This window comes from Typha angustifolia, chromosome 7 (genome assembly GCF_048772165.1).
Source record: "Typha angustifolia cultivar Huaian chromosome 7, ASM4877216v1, whole genome shotgun sequence".
Classification (NCBI taxonomy): Eukaryota; Viridiplantae; Streptophyta; class Magnoliopsida; order Poales; family Typhaceae; genus Typha; species Typha angustifolia.
Window position 1 is genome coordinate 11991008 of NC_133245.1, and position 26193 is coordinate 12017200.

Below are 26193 nucleotides of genomic sequence, written 5' to 3' on the forward strand. Positions count from 1 at the left end.
TCTCCAAGAGATTGAAGATTCCCGGCCTAAGATTTCTGCAACAGATTGACATCAACAATTAAGGCATTAGTTAGGATTTCTTTTTTCTATGTTTAGATCAGCAAAAATCTAAAAACGTTTTGTGTTTTGTGTAACTCAGAGGAAGATTAAAAGCCTCTATAATTATGTGTGCAAGACTGATCAATGGGAGATCAATTCAGACATCATAATACTACCTTTGCATTCCTAGATGGGATAACTCCAAAATAGACCCATAGTTGGCTTCTTCATCTTCTTCTTCTTCTTCGCAAAGTAATACCCATGTCCATCAACCTTGAATTTTGCCAATTTAGTTCCCTTAAAACTAGTCTAAAGGAAGTATCTCTTGTGGAAAACTCAGCTTCTCTCTTTAATTGAGAGTCAAAAAGTTGATGATTTTATCTATGGGAATGCCAAGCAACTTGTAGAAGCTTGGATCACATGCATAATATGCACTCTCTCTGAAGAAGTGCTGGGCCTCAATACATCTGCTGAATTCCGAAAAGTGAGTGCAGATGCCTTCGCTCAAAACTTGCAAGCTCGTGAGTTCGAGCTCCTTAAAAAATAATTCAAGTACTCAAGATAGGTGCATCTAACTTCTCAGATTATTTGCGTTACTTTAAATCACTTCGTGATGAATTAAATGCAATTGGTAAACGGGTTGCCAATCAAAGGAAGGTCTTCTGGTTGCTGAATGAACTTAGCTCCGATTATGAACACCATATCCAATATCCAACAATTGGCAACGGCAGTTCATCACTGGAAGGTTATGAAACTTATGAATACCAAAGCACCAGTGGTCTAGTGGTAGAATAGTACCCTGCCACGGTACAGACCCGGGTTCGATTCCCGGCTGGTGCAATTTCTACTTTTTAACAGTTTTGTTTTGGATTGTTTAGGTGTTGCTTTTTTATTTTGTGTTTTATAAATCATAACTTATATTTTGTAATTCGATCGTTCCTTTTTCTCTATAATTCTCATTTAACACCTATATATTTTACTTTTTTTTTTCAAGACATTGTGTCAGAAACACAGCACAGTTTAATGTAGTTTCTATAAGAGAATCTCTAAGGGAGGGCTTTATATTTGGAGCCTAAGAGCTCAGTGCATTCCAATGGCTTTATATTTATTATTTAATTAATATAATATATATATATATATTATATTATATTTTAAATCACTTAATAAGTCCTCTAATATTATATTTTTTTAATAAAAAATATATGGTTAGAAAACTCATTGATATTTTTATAATAAGGCATTATTCAATAGTTTCAAAAAATTTTAAATTACTATTTTTCTAATTAAAAACATCGAAATTATACTACACGATATATAAATAAAATATTTAAAATAACTTAAATAATTTAATATTAGACTCATTTTAAAGTTCTCGATGAGAACATTCTAATGGTAAAAAATAATTAGCAAAATTAATTATATATTTAGTTTAATTAATTAGATTATTTAATAAAGGATACATATAGAATTAAAAATTTTGGATTAAGATTTTGTAGGGCAAAATTGGCATTTATAAAAGTTAAATAGTATTGAAGCTGGGCTCCAAATTTGAAGTTTCACTGTAACTGGCTCCAAATTTGAAGCCCCATTTGGAGCCCAATTGGAGCTCCATTGGGCTCCAAATTTAAAGTTTTGGAGTCCTGTTGGAGATGTTTTAATGGGTTTTAGCTAGTTTAGTTCCGGAAAGAACAAGGTTAGAGATGTTTTGATCCTAAGGATGTTTAGGGTTTACTTGGTCAAGTCTTTGTACAAGTTTTTAATTGATGGGCGGCAGGAACTCCCGGGTTATACTAAGAGTTTGGAAGATAGAGGTATACCTCTGAAGATTATAGCTTTTTTTACTGTTAGTTTATAATTTCTGCAATAAGAAAAGAGTTTGTAAAGATGCAGAGGAACTATTGTTTCAGGCAAACAAAGCTGTGGGGGGAGATTCACATTTCCTAAGGACATTGTATTTGGGTAGTTGGGAATTGCAGAGGAGTGGAGCAGAAGTACAAACATCTTGGAGGATTTTGGATGAAGGCTTCTTTATTGTTCATCATATTGATAGTCTTTTCGTTTGCTGGGCAAGCCTCAAAGCAGAGGAGATGTAGAAGAAAGTTAGAATTCAAGTCTATGTGAGGAAAATAGGATACTATCATTGTGGATGAGTAATTATATGTTGTTTTCTCTGTCTAATTTTGCTTAACTTGCTCTGGTGGTGAGATGTTACATTTTCTTATTTTTGTTTTAGTATGATTATACTTTATTTTCTAATCCCCAGATATGTGGCACCCGATGACAAATCAGAGATATTGTAGAGAAATATTTTATAACAAAAATGAGGTGAGCTAGGAATTAGATTAGTATAGATGAAAATTTTATGTGGTGATCAAGTTGTACTAATTTTTATATATTGGTATTTCAAAATATTAGATGGTGATTTGTATAATAGGTGACATTATACGTATTAGTCTATATTTTTATACTTGATGGTCTATCATGATCAATGTAGGTTTTGCCGGATATTATAGTTGTTTCATATTATTCTGTCATATATATATATATATGTGTGTGCGTGTGTGTGTGTGTGTGTGAGAGATGATGGTATGAGTTAATTAATGGATTGTTATTAGTACATGTTTGTTTAAAGGTTAATATAAACCTAATTGTGATGTGTCATTCATGTCATTTAGTCACATATGCGCGTGGCTAAATAGCGAGTGTTATAAGGCTTGAATATATAAGTTAGATGTTTAAAATTTACAATTCAGGTAAGTCTCTAATTAAGTCTTAAGATCTAATCTTTTTTTCTACTTATTTATATCTATGATTCTTTTGGATGGGCTAATATGGTCTGCGTTAAATGTGGAAACTAGTTTAGATTGATTCATGGATTTCTAGAAACATAGTTAGGAGAAAGTATATAATTGTACCTATTAATATATTATAATTTCTTCGCACATTAAAGGAAAGATTTTGCTGCAAATGCTAATTATTAACTAATATTTTTCTCAGTTCACAAGGATGCTATAAATGTTGAATTTAACCGAATCTCAATTGGTAAACATAAATTTGCCTCACGAACACATAGTACTATGATGTAAAACAACCCTGTCTAACACTTTACATAGTACAAACTTTTCTAACTATTACCACGCAATTGTTCTGTTTTCTCTTGTATTAGATTATTCGAAACTTTATTGCTATCATTGTTAAGTATTATCCAACATTATTAAAGAATTTATCAAAGCCTCAACTCAAATAAGCCAAACTTGCCACCTAGCCTAGGCCATAGTCCAACCAACAACCAACATGGGCTAGGCCACAGCCCAACCCACCACATCGTAGGTTGCGCTGGGCTACACCCTTCCCTTCCGTCGACTAGAGACAGCCGAGGGTGGAGAAGTAGTGGCTGCCGGCAAACACCACCGACGACATCCGAGGCCAACACGCTGACCAGCATCGATGGTAGGGACAACACGCGAAGTGCGAGCTCGACTAGGGATGAGCACGGGTACACCTCAGCGGTCTTCACCACCAGTAGTCCCAACCCACAACCTAGCATACCCTACACAATGCATAGAGACACGAGGTGGTGTGGCCAAGGTGGCTGACTGCAAAAATGTCAGCGACTCCAGTATGAGGGCAATGCTGGATGCCATCGAGGGCATCTACACGAGGAGGGGAAGGTTTCCCACCAGTCGAGAAGGGGAGGCACCACCATGAATTGTAATGCTTTCGCCCAATGTGCACGTGCACGCTCACGTGCCCACACCCAATATGCTACAGGATGAACAAGGTCGTCACGCATGTATATACCTCTTCTCACATAATTCATCTTAAAATAAATTATGCCATCATCCAAATAAATATGTTAACATATTGATATCCAAATCCACAATAGTCATCCTAACCATATAATCTAGTAGAACTCACACATGCCATGTCAAAACATCAGGATGCATTACGTCTAGCTCACCTCGTCTTTGCTCTAAAATATCTCTTCACGATATCTCAAAAATCACTATCAGGTGTCTCATATCTAGGAGCTTAGCAAAGAAAAATAAAAGGAGTTATGAGCTAAAGGCTCAGTGAATAGACCTTACCCCGAATTAGTGATGTTAAATAAAAAGTAAATCACACACTAGATAGTTGAATAAGAAAGAAGCATCATATATTAAATGAGTATATATAAATGTATCCCCAATAATATATAAATAAAGATAATTTTCTTTTCACCCTTAGAATTATCACTCTTTTCCACAATGACCCCTCAAACTATTAGAAATACCTTACTTGACCCTTTCTGTTATGATTTTGTTACCTATTTTCATCCATAAATTGTTATGTGATTATCATGTGGCAATAATATGACTAAAATACCCTCTCCTCTATCTAAGCAAATCCTCTTCCTACCCTTTAGAATCCCCTCTCTTGCTCCATCTCTCTTCTCCCATGGCGGCAAACAAGAAGCCGAAGAGATGCATCAGTCACACCATCGTCAGTCTTCGACCAATGAGCTTGCACTAGCAATGGAGTCGGGTCTTGAACTCAAAGAAATCGGGTGAGGGCGGAGCAGACGATGGAGCTGAGATCGGGGTCGAAGACGAGGTGGTGGAAGAAGATGCGGTTGGGGCAAAGGGTGCGTTGACCACATCAACCTCGACGCCTTCTACCTCGGGCTGTCTGTGTTGCCACTGGGGCCATCCAAGAACTCCTTGTCGGCCTCATTGCTTCGATACCGATAAAATATATTTTATTAGCCAAGCCAAGTGACTTAACCCTCATAATCCAGCCCGTAGGCTCTGAGCATACCCTATCAACAGTTAAGAATATTTTAATCATAATTATACACTATTAACTGTTAGGGGTATCGACATCATTCAGACCCTAGTACCCAACTAGTTGATAAAAATTACACAAGGAGAGCTGATCAAATTGTCTATATTTATATATTGGATGAGGGCTAACTCTTTTATACAATATATGATTAATTGATAGACTTATTATCTAGAAAAAGAAAAGAAAACTTAAGTTTACCCTAGTTCTACTCTTTACTCACTCATAGTGTGCATGTAAGATATTTCTATCTTTTTTTCTCATTGTAGAAATATATGGTTCCTGGTTATGTACTTATATTAAGTTACAGTCAAAATATTATATTTCACCCACCTTTATAGCAATTAATAGGAATAAATCATTTGTGGTCCTGGTCGAGATCTACTAGCCCATGATAGAAGTTATGTGTTTGATTTCTCCTACAGACTTTTGGATAGATATTTTGGCAAATTTTTTACTCAGACCACTAGATAAACATTGCTTGGGTCTGTTATGACTCATTTTTTAGGAGAGTTTGCTCAATTGTCTAACATGACCTCTATGCCGAGAAAGAGCTACCTCTTTTGTCTAGCCACTACTCTACGGGCTAATATTATTCTGGGAGTTAAAATATTTTGGGCTCATTAAAAGTATTGATGTATTTAATCTTATCTGGCTACTATGTGCATTCTAATAATTAACATGAATATTTTTTTTGGGTATAAAATCAATTTATATACTCATGCTTGGAGGTGTAACAACAAGATAATAATCCTGCAACCATCAGTGCAATCATATTCTTTTGTTAATCAAAGATTTCTACAAACATTCAAATGCAAAAGGGCATGCAAACACCTTTAACCAAACTATTTTAGTTTAATTTTTTCCTTTTTCTTTTTAAGATAGACTCCAATTAAAACTTTCTAGATTACTTACCTTGGTTGCAAAACACCCTCTCCATTGTGCCAAGGAAATATCAGTCGTCTTTAGTAGCTTTTTCCAAACGAGTTGGAAGAGCTCAGAAAGGGTTGTTGAATAAATACAATGGACAGTGAAAACACCAATAGGTGAATAAATGTTGGTGGTCTCATCGTCTCTATCAGATTCCATCCTGCAAAACAAAATGGCAGGATGTGTTTATTTATTAAACTTGTTTAAGAAAGATTATGACGGTCTTTTAGGTTATTGTAATATCTGGTTACAAACGAGTAACAGTAGTATAATAAGTTGATGTAATATTAAAAGTAATAAAGTTCGAAAGATATTTTGACAAATGAGTAAGAAATCTTTGTAGTCAGTTGATGAGGATAGGAGAGAGAAAACCCTGTATTCCTCCTTGTGCACCGAAACTTTAGCCTAACAAGATTCCAAGTAGTCAATCTGCTGCACGTAATCTTGTTTCAATAACCGCAATCATGTCTATTGTGGAGCAATCAACTAGTACAGACAATGGTAGATGAACAGCAATCTTAACTGAAAACATTAAAAGCTAACTGCTATACAAATGTCGATAACTTATTGATGAGAAAATACTCAACTGTACTGCTGCGTTATAAGTGAGCTCCAAAGAACATTTCCAAACTGAACATTTTGATCATCTGCTGCTAATCTTTCAGTTCTAATGGCATTAACTGTTCTATGCTGAATCAGAATCTGTCTTTTACCGAAGGAAAAAAAGAAAAGAATAAAAGTTTCTGATTTCTGTATACATAACTTGTGTGTGCAGGATTGTATAATAATGGCATGAACAAAATCTGGTAAAATAAACGGAAGGAAGTAGGATTACAGCTGCATTAGTTCCCCAAAGAGAGTATTGAGAACCATGTGGCTAACTATTCTGAAGGACTCTGTACAGTTCATCTCCCATTGCCTGTAGTGTTATTGGTTTCCGGATGAGACCATTAATCCCTGATTTCAAGCACCTCTCCCAGATGTTATCCTCGGCACTAGCTGTAAGAGCCACGATAGAAGGCCAGCAACCGCTTCTAACTTTCCGAATTCTCATTGCCACTTCAAAGCCATCCATTTTATGCATGTTAAGGTCCAGAACAACAAGCTGGAAAGGTGTTGCTGAGGTACTCAGGGAGCTCAGGCATTGGATACTGGAGGAAACAGAGGAGACACGGCAACCCAGTTTCACAAGGAGCTTTCGGGTAACAGCTCTGTTAATATCATCATTGTCAACTAATAGGACTCCAAGACCTTTAAAATTTGGAGACAATGATGTACGATAGAAATCTAAGGATCCTCTGGAGACTGGGGTGGAAGGTTGCAGCTGGAATTGGAGAACAAGTACTATGCTTTCTGTAACGCCTTGCGAATTAGAAACTGCCCAGATATTACCTTGCATCATCTGCATAGGAAAGAAGAAACTACATCAGCATGACACTAGGCAGGAAGATAGCTGGTCTATTTAGACAAGCAAAATCTCTATTCCTGCAAAAACACAAGGGCCTGGTGAAAGACAATAATAAATGATTCTAAAACTACCTTGTAGTAGAATGATTGATCAATCATTCTATCTCAGGACAATGAGTGACTAAAAGAATGATTTGCCATATCCAGAAAATTTAGAATTGCTTGACTGAAGTAACCCTTTGTCCGTTTCCAGCTTTCCAGCTCTTTTAAAACTAAAACCAGGACCTCAGAATATCCTGCTCTAACGGTGATATCCAAAGAGGTCCTTTGGAGATATCAGTTTCCAAAACATTTTTTCTCTGGAAACCTATAGCAGCTGGATATCTGGAGGACATAGGTGGATGCTAGTTCAAAAGCAATCAAATCTTCCTTTTCACCAAGGTTCATGCCCAGTAAGAAAATGACAATTGACAAGAAAGAATCTCTCCACTTTGACAATTCATGAACTATTTATAGTTACTTGTCACAAACACCCATCAAACTTCGTCAGAAACTGCCGCGTCATAAAGGTGCCTACTACCGCCTCCTGCTAATGCTGGGTTTAACGGAAAGATATAAGCAGCTTTGCATCACTATTCACTATTGGAGATTGTTCTGTAACTTGAACCTGTCCTAATGGCAAATATCAGCAAGACTTATTATCGCGGTGAATGACGCCCTCTAACCCACTGCTCTAGGAAAATAAAAGAAAATTCTAACAAAGATTTACTACAATTTGCAAACCTGAAAATGCAATGATTTAAATGATCTAATGTCCATTCATGACAGAGTGCCAATACTCCTCTGTACTACCTAGCTGTTATTCAGTGATTCTTTAAAGCATGGGAAAGTTTATCTATGGACACATTTTGTGAATGTAGTTTTCTGGAAATAGATAGTTTGTTTGGCGTGGCATGCAACGGAGTATTTGCACAAAAAAGGTCAGCTCCAGTACCATAGACAAGTTGCCTTGGGAATCTATCATTAACTCAGATCATAGATATGGTATAAGCTTTGCAACTAGTAGGTTCATTACTAAAGATGTCCAAGATTTATATTAGAAGGCTAAGATGGTCATTGTTTTTCTTCTAAAAGTAGAAGCCCAGTTTGCAAAACTATAACAACCTGATTTTTTTCTTTGTTGTAATTTAATGAGTCGGTAGAGAAACATAAAGCCTCTTTATGTAAAATAATAGAAGTGCATTTTGAAGAGATTAAGGGCACTGATATGCAAATGATATTCTCAAGATTGATTTACAACAAAATAATTTTCTGCAGTTACATAGATGTCTCCATGTTTCGTTACATAAGGTCCATAATTTGTTTTTCTGTTTTCAAACAAAATTACCCATGAATAGAATAGAAGATGCCGGATGTCGGATTATATGCATCCTATTCACATTTTCAGCTACATAAATCTTCAAAATTCACCAAAAACTACTGTTTATGAAAACAACAGAGGAATTAGATGATATATATATATTTATATATTTATGAGATTAAAATAGAACAGGATGCTAATCTGTTCTCACTCAATCTAATATGCTGCAGTACTTAACTGATATTGAAGGATTTAAAGAATTGTAATTGGTGTCTACCTGCACAAGGTTCTTGCACATGCTGAAGCTGAGGCCTGTCTCCAAACCTTCAGAGTTGGGTTTCCTGGGAAGGTGATCTGATGATGAGCTAGAAGCTTTAGTTTGTGATCTTTTAATTCCAACATCGAACTTCACACAAGTATAACCATCAGAGAGATTTGATTTCCATGGTGTCCATTCCTGATCTTGCCCCTCTTTACCATTGCCATAACTAAGAACGGAGAATGTGAGAAAACCTTCATCACATCCATTTACTAGTGTACCTACCATATGCAAAAACACATGAAATATTCTCTTCTCATCACCAATAGCCCGTTCAGGCAAAGAGTTTTCCACCTGAAATCCAAAACCAACACCCTTGTAATGACAAAGACATCTGGTGACACTAACAGCTTCCTTGATCATAGACCGCAGCTCAAAGGGTCTCATCACCAAAGATAACTGCTCACTGTTGATAGTAGATACTTCTATCACATCATTGATCAATGTTGACACAACACCACTAGTCTTCGCAACTGTATTAACAACAAGTCTTTGTTCAGGACTCAAGTTTTCTTGTTGCATCATGGACAACAAAGCTAAAATAGAGTGGATGGGCCTTCTCATTCCTTCATTCATGGCTCTTTGGAAGGAGTTCCTTGCCTCGCTTGCCATCAATGCTTCCTGCTTAGCCTGCAACAACATCCTGTTTTGTTCGACAAGTTTGTCTCTCATCAATTGAGATTCTTCTAGAACAGCAGCATGGGATAGTGCAACAGCTACTTGGTCAGCTACTACTTCAACAATTTCTAATTCCTGGCGACTCCAGATCCTTGAGTCATCTACAGGGAGGACCAAAACCAATATCGCATAATTTGCTTGGACAACATCTGGTGTGCCACCTTTGAAGTTGGATACCTTTAGCATAGGCATCCGTATTGCAGCCACAGATCCTGGTTCAAGCAGACCTCCACTACTTGCACGCCCAAGTATAGAGTCTGGCTTTAGTATTTTCACACCCTCAGATTCTTTTATTTCAGTTGCATCTGGATCATCAAACGGAATCGAGTGATTCTGAAACTCAGAAGAGCTTCTTTCTCGCAATTGGTGAGTCAAGATCATTTCATTTAGACTCTCATTGGGCATCCACACTGCACAATTTTGCAGCCCCAATGTGTTTGAAAGCTCAACCAAAGTGGTATACAAGATAGTATGTCTGTCGAGTGACTTGCGAATTTCTTGCGTCAGCATTCGGACATGCCAGCTTGCTTCCTCCTGCTTCTTCATCAGCACAACTTCTCGGTCTAGTTCTTGTGCTTTTTGTCTTAGGAAGTTCTCTCTTACCTTCACTCTCAGCAGCTGAGGAATCAAGGTTAAGAGGGTTATTGCAGTCGCAAAGGAGACGAGTGCAGTTAAGAATTTGGAAATGGTGAGGCTCAACACAAGGAGAAAGGAATGCGGCTCGTAGGTGAAGACATTGAGCAGGTGGGTCAGCCCACAGAGGACTATGAAGGCACTGAACTGGATGACGATCCATTTGAATGGAAAGAGATTGGAGCATGTTGCGAAGTATAACAACTCTAGTGGGATTGAGAAGTACGCCACTGCAATCAAGAAGTCGCTCACCTTCTGGCAGTGGAAGATGCTATCGACACTCCATAGGCTATCGGCATCACAATTACAGCGGGAAAATCCAATCTCGACAGCAGATGAAGATAATATGAGTAAGGAAATCAGAACCCCATGGCACAATTCTCTTAACATTTGCAGCACCAGTAAGCTTCATTTATGGACACATCATATGATTTAAGATACTGAGGGATCACAAAAAAGTAAACCCCTGTTGCCTCAACTGCTGCAAGAACTCATGTTCCCTAGAATCAAAACGTTAAATAACTCCACATCAAAATCAGAAGAAAATAATTCAAGATAACCAGAGTATATCAGTTATTTGATAGGAATGAAAAAGAAAAAAGGAGTTCCAATTCAAAGCATCAGGTTAGACAATTTTACGAGGAGTAACCTTGAAGAATACCTCCAGAGAGCAATCTTCAAAAGAACAGCCCCAAACTCAGAATCAAGACCTCATTACCAGAATATAGAAGATAACATCTTGCAAGAACTCCCATATCCCAGCCTCGAAAAACCTTTTCTTTCATTAAAAAATCTAACAGAAGCATTAACCCTAATTATGATGCAACACAAGGCTGAAAAATAGGATTTTTTTTTTTGAACCTTAAATCTCAGTACCACTCTAAAATGAAAAAGGAACAAGTCCCCCAAGTCATAAATTACCTCCACAAAAGAAACCCGCACTCAAATCAAATCTCTCGAGTATTGACAGAGATATCACTAAGAAAGTAAAAAGATCTCCGGTATCCAAGTCCCAAAATCCAACATATACATATACCCATCAATACTTCGCACCTAACAAAGATTCCACCAGCACAAGAAAGAAAGAAAGAAATTTCACCTTTCTCTCCTACCATTCTCTTCCTTCAACTCCCCCATAGAGTGATAGCCATTTCAAGAAGAAAGAAAGAGAAAGCAACAGAACAACCAACTACCAGATCGGGTCCAAAACCACTACCTGCAAAACCACCCTCTCTAATCCAAGCTAATATTGGAAGGGGCAGATACCCATGATCACTTTCCAAATAATTATTTGAAGACCGAACGAAAGATCCAATTTTGACAACAAAAAGAAAAAAAAATCTATAATTGGTAGTGGTGGTCCGGCCCCTCTCAGCTTCCGAATTGATGGTGAAATCCTAGGACTAACGCACCGATTCCTCTCAGTGCTCCCCGCGTTGGGTGTTACTCACATTTCCATGTCGAAGGTGTAGATATCCATCTAAGCGACCAAGTGGATTCAGCGAACTCCGCAAGAGTGACGAGTAGAGATGGTCCGAAAGAAGGTAGAAACGCCGTCCAAGAAAGAGAAATTCTATTTTCACCCGCTTCTTTGACTTATTCACGCCCCGTGAATCGTGATGTAAAATATCCCAATTTTATTTTATTTTTTTAATCGTTAAATAGCTCAAAGACTACTATATAGATACAATCAAATGACCAAACAAACCCTCCCCAGAAGACAGGAGATATTTATTAGTACCCACTAAATTTAGCCACCATACTAATCCACTCACTTTAAATTTTAAGTTGCATGCATTATTACATTATTGCTCTAAATTTAAATAATATTGAGCTAAGCCACTAAGTTTTAAAATTATAAAATAATTTTTTTCATAATAATTGCCGATAGTTGGAGTTAATTCTACGACCTCCTTAGTCGTAAGGGGAGATATGAATATATCCTAATTCAATTTAGGTATCTATCAAAATTGGATTTGAGATCATTTATAAATTTTTATCAACCCATTTTCAAATAGAAACCCTTTTGGTAAGAGATTTCATTCAATAAGAAAGAAAAAGAGTGATAGTTTAAATAAACTTTGCTACTAAGACAAAATAGACGATACAATAAGAAAACATATTGTATCAAGCTCAAAGGGCACACAAAAATAAAATAAAAAAAGCTCTACCCAAGCAACAATATCGACGCACAAAAGATCTAGCTTCCGATAACTCAATTAGGACCATTGCAGATCTAGGCTAGCTAAAGAAGTACACCTATACAAAACATAAAATATAAAGAAACAAGCGGAAAAAAGAAAGATGCTTCGCTAGATTTGGCTACCCTTGAGCATTGGAGATTCGGCAATGGCTCCTAGCGCTTAGGGTGTACCGACCACAGCTAACGAGGAAGAGAAAATGGTAGTTAATATAGAAGGGAAAAGAGAAAGGAAGGAAGGAAAAGATTCTTAGTAAGAGAGGAGGAAAAGCCTCTTCCCTCCTCCTAGCCAAAGTGGCTATGAGAGGGGACAAGGAGAAGGCCATTGATGTTGACACAGGTGTAGAAAATCTCTCTTTGAGGATGTTGATAATTTATAAGATAATTTAAATTATGACTGAACTAGAAAGTGGTTGATCCTAGACTAGAGAAGATCATTGTTCACGTGGAAAATGTTCTAGTTGAATCCAAAAGCTAGCCCATATATGAGTGCAAAAATAAAGCTATTGTAAGCTTCTAAGATCTCAATATGGGTTGTTTCATCTCTAAGCAAGTGGGAGACTTCTTTCAGCAAGTCTTGGAGGATCAAGTAGAAGAACTACAATTGAGAGGGATGAGGATATTATCTGGGTTTAGGAAGCTTTTGAGATTGAGAATAGTTGAGAATGAGCTTCATTGGAGCAAGGGTTATTAGTTGAAAGAAAGTGTTGCTAAATCAGGAGTAAGAATTAGACCCAGAATGACTAAGTACAGTATTAGGTGAAAGAGTCTAATCCTTTGTGATTAGTTGTAAATATCTTCCTGGAACCTTATAGTACCATATAGTGTTGGAAAAAGACATTATAATTAAAGGTGGTACTGAAAGGCAATTTAATTCTTCAAAATGGGGTTTGACAAGCTCAACTCCATCTGGATTGTTCTCATCTCTGATGATTAAATGAGCTTATGTTATAAAAGTATTTTTAAGTTCTAACGCTACTTTAAAAGCTTAAGCAGTTGAAGATTAATCATTTTTATCTTTACTTTCTGTTCACTATCTTTCACATCTGAATCTATGATCATATTTAACTCTGACATGATAATTTAGGTAGCAGATAAGTTTGGTAGGATTCGACCTTAATACTATGCCATCATCGATCTAAAAAGATTGAGAACAAGAGTCTTATCTATTCTTTCTTTGCCTCAACCCTTTCACTTCGAATCTCTCCTTGTCGTGTGGTTGGCACCAATGATTAGCTTCCAAATCAGATAAACATATCTTCCCTATCGATTTGGTTGCAAGAAATTCCCGCGGACAGCGATGCAGAAGATCTACAACGGATGGTAGCTTCCTTTTTGAATTCATGGTGATGGAGAAATGGAGATATATATATATATATATATATATATATACTTCCATATCTCGGATAGATGCAGCTCACCTTCAAAACTGCCATGTCATGAGAGGGTACGTGGAATGTGGGTCCCCTGGCTGGGGCCAGTAGTAGCTCGACACATCATGCGCCAAGTATGATGTCATTGACTAGGTAATCATCATTTTAGGTTTAGAGTATAAGAAAAAAATATTAATATGAGGATTATGATTGCATCCACGTACACTGTTAGATACACGTTAACTTATCAATCAAATGCATGTGATGACTCATATATTCTCTTGCAAGTATGATAGGGATTATTCGATACCGATGTATATTCCACTCTAAATCGTTTCTATATATTGAAAATGTTTAGGCCTACTAATATCATCCTACTTTTTATTAATTATCATTAACTACATTAATATAGTTAAAGGAAAAATATTTTGGATGCAATTTTGTATTATTAGATAATTAATTGACTCAAAAATTCAAGTTATTACATAAGATGTAGATAGGAAAAATAATAATTAAAATGATAGTTGATAGGAATATTATCATTTTAATGATAATATAGTGATTAGATTTTGTTAGTAAATATAAAGTATTTGGAAGAGGAGAGGAGAAGAGAGAGAAGTAAGTATTAGTAAAACTAATATTGGGATATACTATTGTTTGGTTAGTATACTAGTATAAATCTTTTTATACTGGAATAAGTTAATGCTTATTCCACAACTAATCGCGCATCTATATTAACATGTGCATGTATTTGTAAACATATTCAATACCTAATGCATGCCATCAAAGGAATTGTTTCAAAAGAAAACAATTAGGCAGCATTTGACTGATGGCTAGATAAGGTGTACAAGGGACAACTATAATTTGTCAATTTAAAAATTATAATTAATTGGATTAGAATAAAACGTGTGAATGATTTCTTTTTCCTATTTTAATTTCACTAATCTCATTAAAATAGTAAAGAAATGGATATTTTGATCTTTTATATTCAACATATTATCCTATTATGTAGCTCTTTTCGATATTCTATCCCATTTTCTAAAGGTTTTTTTTTTTCAAATGCATCATATTTACTTGTATATCTCTTTAAATTTAATATTTGTACGCAAAAAAGAATTCTTAGTTAAGAATATTTCTATTTTTTATTAAATTATTAAAGCTTAACTTGATAACTAATCGGGTGAAAATCTACGCAAATAACAAATGGTGTGAGATATACATATATGTGAAGATCAATTTTAAAGAAGCGTACACAAATAGATAAGTCTTTGTTTGCTTTGAGTTTAAAAGAGTTTCTGATTCAGGGACCCTTAGTCAAGTTCAGTAATAAGCATCTCTTAATTTTTTTCATATCTAATAAAGTTAACTCCCCAATAAATAAAATAAAAATTATAATAAAAATTCAAATTGATTCTAATTTTATCCTTGATATAATTTAAATCTATCACTTTTATCATTAAAGTTAAAAGGTATTTTAGTCTATTAATTTTATATATTATTTATTTTCTTATAAAGTTAACATAATTTTCACTTTTTCAATCGTCACATCAAAAATAATAATTATCCTTTCGTCTTTCTAAATTAAAACTAAAAAATAGAGTCAATTAATTAAGTTCGGAAGTTAGCTTCAAATCAAACACAGCCAAACGATATTTAAACAGTAAACATGCACACAAAAAAGAAGTCCTTTTAGAAAGGTCATTAAGTTCAAACCAGTGAGTTGTTATCAAAACTGCAGACCAATCACAAGTAGTCCATCTCTTTCTTCTTCTTTCTTCTTCTTTCTTCTTCTACTGGTACTGGCATAGTTAATTTAATGCAAGCCAGCAGCAGCAACCCCATCTGCACTCACTGCTGCAATCTCTCACTGCCATAGTTCACACTTCTCTATCTTAGACAAAGTCTCAGTAGTAGTCCTCCTCATATGTGACCTCATACCCCACCAAGAGGCACACTTTTTATATTTAAAAACAAACAAAAACAGACAGTAGATTAACCCTTCTGAACATTTCAAGGAGTTTACTATGTTATGATTCAGTGGATCTGGATGAAACCAGCAGCAAAAATCCATGTGCAGACCTGGTGCAATCACTGTTAATAGTTCACATTTTTCTATCTTCTAATAAGTTTTAGTAGTAGTCTTATTCAAAAGTGACCTTATATCCACACCAAGGGGCAACTCTTACAGACCTGAAAGCCACTTGCAATCTATATCAAGTACTATGATTCCTCCAATTTGCTTTAACTTAATCTAATTGAGTGGGAAAGGAGATGCAATATTTTGGAACAGATGCATTCCCCTTAGCCTCTGAAGCTAAAAATGAATGCTCCATGGGACCTTCCTCCATTTGTTTTCCAGATTATACTACTTCCTAATTGGATCTTTGACCTCCAGATTTGAAAATATAAGTCTAGTGGGTTGCACCCTATGCAGAGATTTAATTTATATTATTTTTTAAATTGTGTATGACAGTGCTTGGTTCTTTGAAATTGGTCCCAAATAGAGTGCAACAAATTGAAGTCCAAATTTGAAACTTATTATTTTTTTTTTCTTTTTTTATTGGGAAAGGTGGTTTCTTCTAGTTATATGTGAGATCATGCATCCAGTTAGGCCTTTGCCAGATTCATTGAATGATCAGTGTGGCTTGTGAGAAAACTAATAGTTCCTTGTACTTGAATCAAATCTTTTACTACATTTTCCCTTGGTTGGAATATTTTGAAGAGCTTTGTGATCATCTACCCATATTCTGTGTAGAAATATGAGAATCGTTATCCACTGGGACACAAAATTCTGCGCAGCTGGTAGGACTCTCGAGGATGTGCTTGGATGATGAAGATAAACTTCAAAATGTTTGGCATCTCCAGGATGTACATGAATGAAAGATTTACTTTAAGTAGCGTAAGATTTATGCATAAGAAATACTTATTTATAAACAAAGTTTTACTTAATTATATTTTATAAATAGATATTATTTTATGTATATTTTAGTTAAATCTTGTATTATATAAGTTACGTGATAAGTTGTGTATAAAATAGTATCACGGATGGAGGAGTGTGATTAAGTTATATATGCTTTCTAAGCAAAATTTCTGTTAGCCAAAATCAACGACAAAATTAAATACACTCCTCTATACCTAACACCTTTTCACTTTTCTATTCTTCTTTGGTCATCATGCAAAATCCCTAGTCTGACTTGCTTTTCTCCATCTGAGTGCTTTAATCTCCATTGAAAGGTTCGATTGTGTTATCGCAACACTAGTTTTGATCTCAAATACTACTAGCAAAAATAATCTCTTTGCGTAGATAGTTATAACTAATTATCTTGCTTTCCCGTTCAACATCATGCTATCTTTATGAGGGCATTTTAGTCTTTTCATCTTAAAATGTCTTCATTAACTATACTTGTTCATAATCCATTATTAAACATACATTCTTATATAGACATATTTAAAGAAATCATTATAGTTTTATATCTATATTTTATAACTAAACAATATACTGTGAGCAACATTAGGGAGGTATCTAATATAAACTTAAAAGGCACACATAAAATTATTCTTGAAAAATAGGGAAGGGGGTGGGGTTAAGGGAAGGGAGTGAGCTCCACAAATTCATGCCTCACTAAAGGCCCGGGAGGCCATCTTATCTGGTGGCTAGGTAGGGAAGACCAAAGAAATAGGGAGGAAGAGAGAAAACACTAAGGAGCAAAACGTCCCTCCCCTATCCTAATCGAAGTGGCTAGGAGAGGGGAGAGGGAAAAAAATGCTATCGATGTCGCTGTAGATAGCACAACACATGAGTGAAGGAGAGGATGAAATAAAACCCTAAGTGGGTTGTGCTTGGACAATTTGGTCAATCCTCCTAAGTAATGAGTTAGTTATATACGTGTCCAAACCATGTGTATATATCACCCTGAAAAATCTACCAAATATCATATCTAATACTTGATACGAGCCGAATCAGATCATATCGCATCATGAAGACATTGGGCTTAATGGTCCAAGTCTATTTATTGTTTAATTAAGAGAAATTTGCATATAATACCTTATCTTTTACAAAATTATAGTTTATACCCTATATTTTTACTATTATTAATCGAGCCCTATGATCTAGCGAATATGTGCAGAAATTACCCTATCGTTAGCTCAATTAGTTAAACTTAACTAAACATCTAGGTTAAGTTAATTATACTAAAAATATTATAAAAATACCCTCAACCAAGTTATACTAAGAGTATTTTAGTTATTTTAGAAATAAAATATCTCTACTTAACAGAATATTCTCAGGATATTAGTCCAAATCTAACACATGGTGTTTTCTACACATATTCATTAAATCATAATGCTCGATTTATAAATAGTGAAAATGTATGATATAAACCATAATTTCGTTAAAAAGTAAGGTATTATATGCAACAAATTTCTTTAACTAATTCAATATATAAGCCCTTAAGACAAGTCTAATTTTATTATGTAAGCTCTTAAGATAAGTTTAGTTAAGTCATGAAAGTCACTAAGACTAGTCTAATTAAGTCATGTAAGCTTTTAAGATAAGTTTAGTTAAATCATGAAAGTCACTAAGACTAGTCTAATTAAGTCATGTAAGATTTTAAGATAAATCTTAGTTTGAGTTGTGTTAGTCTTTAAGGCTACTCCAAGTAGGATTTATTGTTCCATAAACAAGGGCTGGGCTTCTTTATTTAATTATCCAAGTATCTAAGCATTGAGAAATTATTTTAGCATTGAATTTATCTTAGGAGTAAGAGTAAGATAATATATAAGTAGAAATAAATTAATCATAGTCATTTATTTTCTTAAGAGTATGTTTAACTTAGAACCCTAATTCTACCTTCAAACTATAGACACCATCACCTCCATAAGCCACCTCACCTTATGGCCATCCACCGCCACTCTTGGTCGTTCACCACCCTTCAACGACCGTCGTTGTAACATCGAGTAATTATCAATCTGTCCAATTTTGATATTTCTCCACTGTTTTAATTTTTATATGTTTACTCCAACATTGGAATCATGTGAAAAAGCCATCAAATTTATGACTTCCGAGGCTTCCTTCAATAAAAAAATATCATAATTTTATGTCCAAATCATTCTAGATCTGGTTCGTAATAGTGGTATAAAAGTCGACATTCCTCGATCGATGGTTAGCACGAAATCGAAGAAAACGAACAAGGAAGGAGCAACCATGAAAGACTAAGAACTTATCTCCATTCATATGAGTGTTTCCTTAATGCCACCATCACGACTAGCAACCATTGGTGACAAACCACCCACGTGGGTGAAGGCATTGATAGAATCATCAAAGAAAGCCATGGAGAGCTCCAAGAGGATCAAGAAGGTGATCCAAGCCTTGACGGTGGTTCTCCTAGCCCAGCACGGCCACGCCATGTTGATAGCACTACCAGCCATGACAAAATCAACCCAGTCGTGGCTAGAAAACTCCACATGTGAAGGAGGTGGAGGGGAGCTCTAAACTGCAGCAACCACACCTCCTTCGACCGTAGTGGAGTACCCTATATCCCTATAGACTGAGCCCTCCACCATAGCAACACTAGAGCAGCCCCTTGACAACCATGACGCCATCTTCCCTACCAACGGTGGAAGCTAGGGCTAAAAATCCTAGCTTTTCACCAACGGTAATCTAGCCCCCACTGACCCTAACCATCACGTCAGGCAAATTCGAATCACCCGCACCTAAACCATTACCTAAATCGCATGCACTAAGACCCTGGCTTTAACCATCAATGGCTAGGATTTGACCCGAACCACTTGTAGCTAGGGCAAACTATGGCTCCAACAAGTGGGCCCTAGAGTAGAACTCACCATAGGGTGCTCCTCCCATGGTAGATAAGACCCGCATGAAGATCAAGGATCTACGGTTCGAAAGTGACAAAAGGTATGGAAACACAATAGACACCTTGGGGACAAGGTGGTCGAAAGCATAGTGGATTGATATGAACGGGTCAAATTAAATTGCATCATGAAGACATTGGGTTCGATGAGCTGAGTTTATCTATCTTTTAATTAATTTATGATGTAAACCCTCAAGACAAGTTTAGTTATGTCATGTAAATCCTTAAGGTAAGTCTAGTTAAGTCATATAAGCTACTAAGATAAGTTTAATTAAGTTATGTAAGCTTCTAAGACAAGTCCTAATTCGAGCTATGTTAGCCTTTAAGGTTAATCCGAGTAGGATTCATTGTTTCTGACATCTGTATATAGAGGGGCTGTTCTTCTTTATTTAATCATCTAAGCATTTAAGTATTGAGAAATTATTTTAGCCTTGAATTTATCTAAGAAAATATAAGAATAGAAGCAAATTAATCATAGCCATTTATTTTCCTAGGAGTATATTTAATTTAGAATCCTAATTCTACTTCCAAACCATAACCACCATCACCTTTACAAGCCACCCTATACCGCCTTTCAATGACCGTTGCAACGTCGGATAATTACCAATGTATCCAATTTTGATATTTCTCCACTGTTTTAGTTTTATTTTTTCACACCAACCTCGGGTGGCTCATACTAGCTTGGGTCAAAAATAATTTTGAGTAAAGGTTGAACACAGGCTAGCTTGTTCAAGCTTAAATCAGTAATAAGGCTCCAATTGATTTATTATATTATAATAATATATATTATGTATAGTTTGGAAGATTTTGATCTAATGGTTTGTATCATCTATTTAAAAGTTATCGTAACCATAATAGACTGGATGGTTGGATTTGTGAACCGCCCACCAAACATGTTCAACTATCAAACTAAAAGAAATAATACTTGGTAAAAGTCGGCCAACCCGACAATTTAATCATCTACCCATACAACAAAGACAATGTTTGCGAACTAACTAGGTTGCATACTTTTGGAAAGTTACTTATTATTAATTGCTTATGAGCTAGAGACCTTTCGTCAAGAACTAACTGATTACATCAAACAACCCAAACTTGTCGCATGCCCATCACATAAGGTCTCTCATGTGAGACTCATGCAGATGCTAGAAGAGTTAGAAACATATAAATCATAACTAGATAAAATGAAATAATAAAAACAACATTTGAATCTTTAGGCCACAAGTCTATTAATAGTACAAAAGCTAGTAGCATTACCAAATAAAAAAGTACATGTTGAAAAAATAATATGGTCTATAAGATAGATAACAAAAAAAGGGCTAGCGCTTCACTAGGTGATTGCAATAAAATGCTTATACCACAAGCAGTCAATCTCCATCATATATCACACATCAATGAGTTTAATACTTAGCAAGTGATAACTATCTCTAGCATGATGAGGTATAAATTCTTTTTTTATTAATTTCGCCCAATATGATAAGTACATGAACACATAAATATTAGATTATCAATAGAGATAATTCTACTTAGACCCCTTGAATTATTACTGTTTTTCACATGCACTCCATAAACTCTTCTATTAATCACATACACCATGTATTAATTCCCCTTTCATTTGGAATGAATACACCCATAATTCTGAGTTTCATGTTATTTCTCCCAAAACACATGTCAGAGCTGGGGGCATCCCAATCGGATTGAATAAGATGACAGTTTCTTAATCAAAATCTATAAAATGAAAATTTTGACCAAATCACATATCCCTAAACTAAAAAAATATCTATATATTTTTTTTGAACTAAGAAAAAAAAGTAAGTATATGGACCTCTAAACCAAAAAAAAACTTTTTGAATTAGGGAATGTATGTGAGAAAAAAAATTCAAAAAATGTATATACAAAATAATAATAGTTCATGGGGTCTAAGTGAAATTATCCCTTATCAATACGACATAAGACATGCACATATTTTATATTAGCTATAGTTTGACTCTCATGCAAATTGACTTTCAACATCCACATGTCTCCTATCACACTTAATTTACATTAGACTCACTAACCATCACATTTCTTATCTGAAATAAATAGTCCTAGGAGTGAGAGAGTAAACCTTATGAAAGAATATTTTGTTCATTACCTAGCAAACAGCTGAGTGATTGCTTGTCACCTCATTTTAAAGACTTTAGTTATGAGCCTGTCATCATAACCACCACTCATACTGGACATCAACACAAGCATCCACACTATAGAGCCATTGGGCTTAGTAAAGACACCCTCACCTTGTGCCCATTGGGTACCGCAAGTTCTACATCCTACCCTCATATCTCAAATGTTAATACAGTAAGAGATTTGACTGTCATTTACTAACAATATGATCGTCTATCTAAGTCTGGCAAATAATGTGTCTGATTGTTTGAGATTCATAGACTAGGACTTTAAGCATAGGCACTACTATATAATACTAAAAGAGAATTTCTTCCTCCTCTTACCCTAGCTAAGAAGATGTTGATTACCATCTAGACATAGAGATCATCTCCCTCATAGTAGTGCATGTGTGATAGTGGCATATCATAATATAAGCAAAATATTAATAGGGCAATCAACATCCATACATGAGGACATCATCATCATTGAATAATTATGTATTATTAGTGGATCTCTTAGTAGTGACCTTAGGGTCCTTAGCATGGAGGACTTGTTTGATATGCACAATAGTTTCAAGGTGGCTCTTAGGAGGTGAAATGGAGTTTGAGGAGTGGGAGAGAGCAGCAAGCTGGTCAACAACAACATGAATCATCCAAGACGAGGGTAGGTGTCGAGTCAGCCATGGTTCAAACCATAGCGAATGATCATTCACGCTGGCCACCAGAATCTAGCAACACGTCAAATGCTCCAATACTTCTTTGTTTAGGGAGACTCTCTTCTTTTTTGCTAAATGGCATCTTCGCTCCTAAGGAATAAGAGGGAACCCTCTCATGAGGCACTGAAGTAGAGTGAATTATGGTCTTCAAGGACTCGCCTCTCTTCATCATAAGTGAGGGAAGTCGCACCAAACTCTTCCATTTGCATGCCTATACCTTCACTATTGCCACTAGATCTATCAGTTCTCACAATAGCAACATAAGTGCTCTAACCCATAAGTGTTGAAGGGACAACACAAACTGCCCAAGGTACAATATCAGTAATTGGATTGACTTTGTAAGGTTTTATTTGTACTCATGTAATTAGCAAATTGTGTTTCAAAATAAAATTTTATTCTTATAACATATCTAAACTTAATGCATAAGCATATGCACAAATTATAACATGTTTAATGATGAGTATTAAAGTAGAAGATTGATTTTAAAGTCAAAAAAATTATATATACAAATGATTTGAAGATTTAAATTGAATATTTTCAAGTTGCGGAAGATTTCAAGTCCAGTCGTTCGAGCCACCTTTAGAAGTTGTTGAAAAATATAGAGGCATTGAGAGCTCAAGTATTTGAATGAGACTGCAAAGAAGAAAACTGCATAAATCAAATCATTTGAACGCAAGTAAAAAAAATATAGATACACTATATTTTGAGAGCTCTAGTATTTAAACTAGGCTGTAAAGAACACAACTCATTCGACTTACATGTAAGTCATTCGACTTACATGCATTTGAACGACATTGCAGACTTTTCACAGATTATATTATTCTGTGGAATTTTTTACAAAATCCTTAAAGAATGAATATTCTACCATATCTCTAAGAGTTAATCTAACTCTCAGTAAGCAATCTATTATATCTTTAGAATATCTTTCGAAGACTATTAGAAATCATCTCTCAACTTTAGACGAAACATGCTAAAATTCACTCTCACTCAACACATCTACATCAGATCTAGAATATCTACATCTTGACGATCAGTGAAACGAAAGAATTGACCTTAAAGGGTCACTGAAGTTCTAAAACATATCACACTAAATAGTGTATTGTGGGATCTAATAAGCAAGGTTATTACAAATTGAGCCATTGAGATCGACGAGTGATCTATAAGATTTTTATAAATTGCTACAGTATTCAGTGATTGATTTGGATTTGAGTTTGGATCTGTAGTTTTTTTACCAAATTTGTAGTTTTTTCTTGTAAATATTTTATGTTATTGTATTTTCAAGGTTTATTTTTTTATATTTATTTTTTTAATAGTGTGGGGAGGCACGAGGCCGCCGACAAGATATCAAAGAGAGTGAGAAGAGGAAGACATGGGTGAAAAAACATTAAATGAATAAAGGAAAAAAGAGAAAACAGTATTGAGAAAGAATGATAAATGCAAACATATACAAGATACTAAGTTAAAAGGTGCAAGCTAGAAGCAATATTAGAGACAAAAAAAAAAAAAAAACATATCCAGCAAATGGTAATCTGACAAAAATTACAAAATGAATTAAACTGAAATTAAACATCTCTAGTTAAAGAGGTTGCTTCGACAAGTCAATCCACGAGGTTGGCATCTTTTGGTGACTCTCGGGCGAGGCGAGAAGGAAAATGGAGAAAGAGAGGGCTATGGGTGAGGAAAAAAGGAAAAAGAGAAAAGAAATAAAAAGGAAGGGGGAAAGAAGGCATGTGTGCTCGATCTTTTATTTTTCTTTATGGGATGTTACAATAATGAGTCTAGCTTCTTCCATAACTAAAAATATTTAAATATGGCATATGAACTGAAATGTTAAATCTTTTGATCTGTGAATTATATATGACATTAAAATTTTAAATTTTTATGATATATACTTCTTAGAAATTGATTGACACTTACAATATTTTTATGGATTATTAGAAAATTATTGGGTAAAAAATAATGTAAATTAGATTATGATTTTGAAGGGAGAGGAGCATGAGTCTTTGAATGATTACATAAATTAAATGCACTTTGGATGACATATTTCTTTTCATGCTAGAGTAGTTTTCTCTTATATTGATTGTAATTTTTATCAATTTTATGATAAAAACGAAAAGAGTAGTATGAGTATTTATCATATTTTCTAATTTATTTTTATAACTTTACATACATTTTATTCGGTATAAGCATTAAAGTTGTGCGAGATAGATTTGAACATAAACTAGGTTCGAGCTGAGCCTGATGAAATAGGGAAGAACCTCATTTTGCTTAACCAACTCAAGCTTACAAACTCTAGTCATTTCCTCCAAATCATGTTAGATATTTTAGCTCCTAACAACTAGGTTTGGATGGAAAACAAAAGAAGATAAGCAGTCCTGTCTCTTTCTATTCACTTCTATAGAGGATAAAAGAAAAAGGTTATTCATCAGACACCATTTCTCCTCTTTGCTCCCCTCCCCCCCTAAAATCATCTTTCAATCAACAACAAAATATCTTCTTCCTTCGTCTAAACATGGCGTTAAAAAATTCAACAAGAAGAAAAAGATCTCACAATAAACCAAACAGAAGGTGATGATGTGACCAAGCGTCCAAATTTATGCACGTTTCCCTTCGTAACGAGACCCCCCGCCATTGCCAAGATCCAATTAATTAGTTTAAATGGGTTTAGGTGGGTGCATGTGACGTAGGACAGGACCACCAACTTTATATTATATTACATATATATATAGATAGATATATATATAGACACATGAGAGTTTGTACCAGATACAGAGGATGTTAGTGCAGTGTGGGCCAACCAAATCCTCTTTGCCAGTGTTCGCATTGGTTTTTGGCCGAAGGAGTTGTTGCGTCCTCAGAGAAGGAAGCTGGAATTTGTTCTGTTATGCCATCTCTCTCTCTCTCTCTCTCTATATATATATATATCTCTCTCTCTCTCTATATATATATACTACTGGCATTGAATGCTTTGCACTAAAGGGCGAGTTTTTGACCTAATAGGAGTCTGATTCACTATAGTCCATTAGTATTTTTATCTAATTGTAAGACGCTGAATTGATCAGTATGGTCATAAATTTAGTCTGTTTTTAAAAACGCTGATCAATTCAATGTTTTTATTAGAGCTATAGTAAATTAGAGACTTCATTTGATAATAAGTTTAAGTGATAGTCTATATCGATAAAGGAGAAAAGACAGCCATGATAGATTTTGAGGATCTTTCAAAGGAACAATGTAATGTGCACTGAAGCCAACTTTTTAGATGATCTTTAGCTGTCTGTGTTGGTATCCAATTAAGCACTTCTCTCGTGGCCTTTCTGAATTCTTCACGTGGATGTTTAGTATAAAATATATACCTGCTAAAGTGATTAGAGAGAGCGACTAAAGAAACGTCATTTTAAGGTATTCTATGGATACTGAGAGAGAGAAATAAATGGATTGAATAGAGAGAGATTTGAGGTTGTATACCATATGCTGGGGAGACTAGAGAAGTCTAATCTAAATGAAAAGAACTTGACATAACTTTTAGAATCCAATTCAGTTAAAAAAAAAACTTAGGCTGTCAGGACTAATAGTTTATGTGGATGATTTTATTTTTCATTTGCATCTAATGCAATAGTAGTCATTTACATATTTACATGTGATATTCAATGATCTTTTCTTTTGTTTGCTAATCAACTACAATCGACTAGGGTGTAATTGAACATGCTAA

General features: G+C 35.1%; 1 protein-coding gene and 1 non-coding gene across 6 annotated transcripts; one reads left to right on the forward strand and one right to left on the reverse strand.

Annotated features, from left to right (window-relative positions):
* Window positions 1–808: 808 nt before the first annotated feature.
* TRNAG-GCC (transfer RNA glycine (anticodon GCC)) lies at window positions 809–879 on the forward strand. The gene has a single exon. It is a non-coding gene; the product is annotated as a tRNA-Gly (tRNA).
* Window positions 880–6059: 5180 nt separating this feature from the next.
* On the reverse strand, window positions 6060–12658 carry LOC140761945 (ethylene receptor 2-like). Of its 5 annotated transcripts, none has more exons than XM_073099492.1 (3): window positions 10837–11754; window positions 8835–10687; window positions 6060–7192 (listed from the first exon to the last, which is right to left on the reverse strand). In XM_073099492.1, the coding sequence occupies exons 2-3, from the start codon at window positions 10575–10577 to the stop codon at window positions 6668–6670; spliced, it is 2268 nt and encodes a 755-aa protein (XP_072955593.1). In that variant the 5' UTR covers window positions 10578–10687; window positions 10837–11754; the 3' UTR covers window positions 6060–6667. The 5 variants fall into 5 exon arrangements, with proteins under 5 accessions (XP_072955593.1, XP_072955595.1, XP_072955596.1 ...); XM_073099494.1 differs by lacking the exon at window positions 10837–11754 and adding an exon at window positions 12514–12658 and having other exon boundaries at window positions 6439–7192; XM_073099495.1 differs by having other exon boundaries at window positions 6439–7192; window positions 11639–11774.
* Window positions 12659–26193: the final 13535 nt, after the last annotated feature.

Coding starts and splice junctions, on each gene's coding strand:
- LOC140761945 (XM_073099492.1), bottom strand. CDS start 10,577: ATGTTAAGAGAATTGTGCCATGGGGTTCTGATTTCCTTACTCATATTA. Junction 7,193..8,834: donor TGTGCAAGAACCTTGTGCAG/GTAGACACCAAT, acceptor TTTCCTATGCAG/ATGATGCAAGGTAATATCTG.